Source organism: Lepidothrix coronata, unplaced genomic scaffold, assembly GCF_001604755.1.
Source record: "Lepidothrix coronata isolate B3197 unplaced genomic scaffold, Lepidothrix_coronata-1.0 Scaffold514, whole genome shotgun sequence".
NCBI lineage: Eukaryota > Metazoa > Chordata > Aves > Passeriformes > Pipridae > Lepidothrix > Lepidothrix coronata.
The window spans coordinates 24,272-25,787 of NW_016690694.1; the positions used below are offsets into that span (position 1 = coordinate 24,272).

Genomic DNA, 1,516 nt, shown 5'->3' on the forward strand with positions numbered 1-1,516 from the left:
CCCCCCCCACACCTTGCCCAGCAGCGCCGCCCCCACCCCCGCCAGGGCCCCCCGCACGGCACCGGACGAGAAGTAGAAGACGAGGGGGTCGATGGCGGCGTTGAGGCTGCTCAGGAGCGTCGCGTAGACCCTCCAGGGCGGGCTGCGGCCCTGCACGAAGCCCACCACGTGCGACACGTTGTAGGGGGCGAAGCAGAGCCCGAAGTTGACCATGGTGGCCACGGCCAGGCCCACGGCGCGCCGGCGCTTCGCCCGTGGGATGTTGGGGCGCGCCAGCAGCGCCCGCACGAAGCCGACGTAGCAGAACACGGTGACGCCGAACGGCACCAGGAACATGACGAGGAAGAGCTCGAGGCGCAGCGGGAGGACAAAGCTCAGCTGGTCCTCAGAGAAGTCGTCGTAGCACCTGAAGGGGATGGAGGGGGCAGGGGAGGTGGAGGGGGAGAGGTTGGGGGGCATGGAGTGGTTGGGATAGGTCGTGGAGTAATGGGGATTGAGGGTCTTGGAGAGGTTGGGGTAGATCTTGGAGTCACGGGGATTGAGGGTCTTGGAAAGTTTTGGGTTGGGGTCCTTGGAGAGGTTGTGGTTGGGGGTCCTGGGCTCGTGGGTGTTGGGCTCGACAGTGTTGGGGGTCTTTGGCTCATGGGGCCTGAGCCCGCCCCGCTGCCCTGCCCCGAGCCCCCCGCCGTGGTAGGAGGCAATGAAGACGATGGAGCAGTGGGAGCAGGCCAGGAGCCAGAGCACGGCGCTGGCGGCCGCCACGCGGCCCAGGCGGCCCCGGCCCCGCAGCCGCAGCGGGAACGCCACGCCCAGGTAGCGCCGGACGCTCAGCGCCGTCAGGAACAGGCTGCTCAGGTAGATGCTGGAGTAGAAGCAGAAGTTGGCCACGGGGCAGAGCGCGGCCGGCAGCGGCCACACCATCCCCGCCGCCGCCTCGGCCATCTTGAAGGGCAGGAAGAGCAGCAGCAGCAGGTCGGCCGCCGTCAGGTTGAGCAGCAGCAGGTCGGACGGGGACGGGCGGTGCCGCCGGGCCTTGGCCACCAGGGTGGTGAAGGTGAACACGTTGGCCGGGAACCCCACGGCAAAGGTGAGGATGTAGATGGTGAGGACCAGCATGGTGGGGCTGGGTGGGCCTGGGCGGGAGAGGGGTCCGACCTGGGAGGGGGCACGGGTGGGTCAGGAGGGACACAGGTAGGCCAGGAGGTGCCCCAGGAAGTTTCCCCTGGTCCGACCATGGGGCCCCGGTGGGACACGGAGCAGAGCCAGGTATCCAGGTGGACTCACCCAGGCGTTTGGGGAGACCCCCAGGGAACTGGGGGGCACTCCAGATACCCAGGGGTGACCCAGGTGTCCAGGGAGGGGCCCAGGTGCTCCCCCAACCCTCACCCATTCCCCCTACATACCTGGTTATCGTGGGGGGATGTTGGAACCCCCCTAAGCTCCCAGGGCCTCCCAAACTTCAGGAGTCCCCTGTCCTGTGGCAACGGGGTGGGCAATGGGGGCCACCCCGCTGTTC

General features: G+C 68.4%; 1 protein-coding gene across 1 annotated transcript in view; it reads right to left on the bottom strand.

The window, feature by feature from the left end:
• Nucleotides 1-1,116, bottom strand: part of LOC108510163 — a 7,094-nt gene extending 5,978 nt beyond the window's left edge. Inside the window, exons 1-2 of the mRNA XM_017839848.1 lie at nucleotides 622-1,116; nucleotides 13-546 (exon numbers count right to left, since the gene is read on the bottom strand). Coding sequence (XP_017695337.1) covers nucleotides 13-546; nucleotides 622-1,116 — 1,029 coding nt within the window. The remainder of the gene's footprint in view (nucleotides 1-12; nucleotides 547-621) is intronic.
• Between the last annotated feature and the right edge of the window lie 400 nt (nucleotides 1,117-1,516).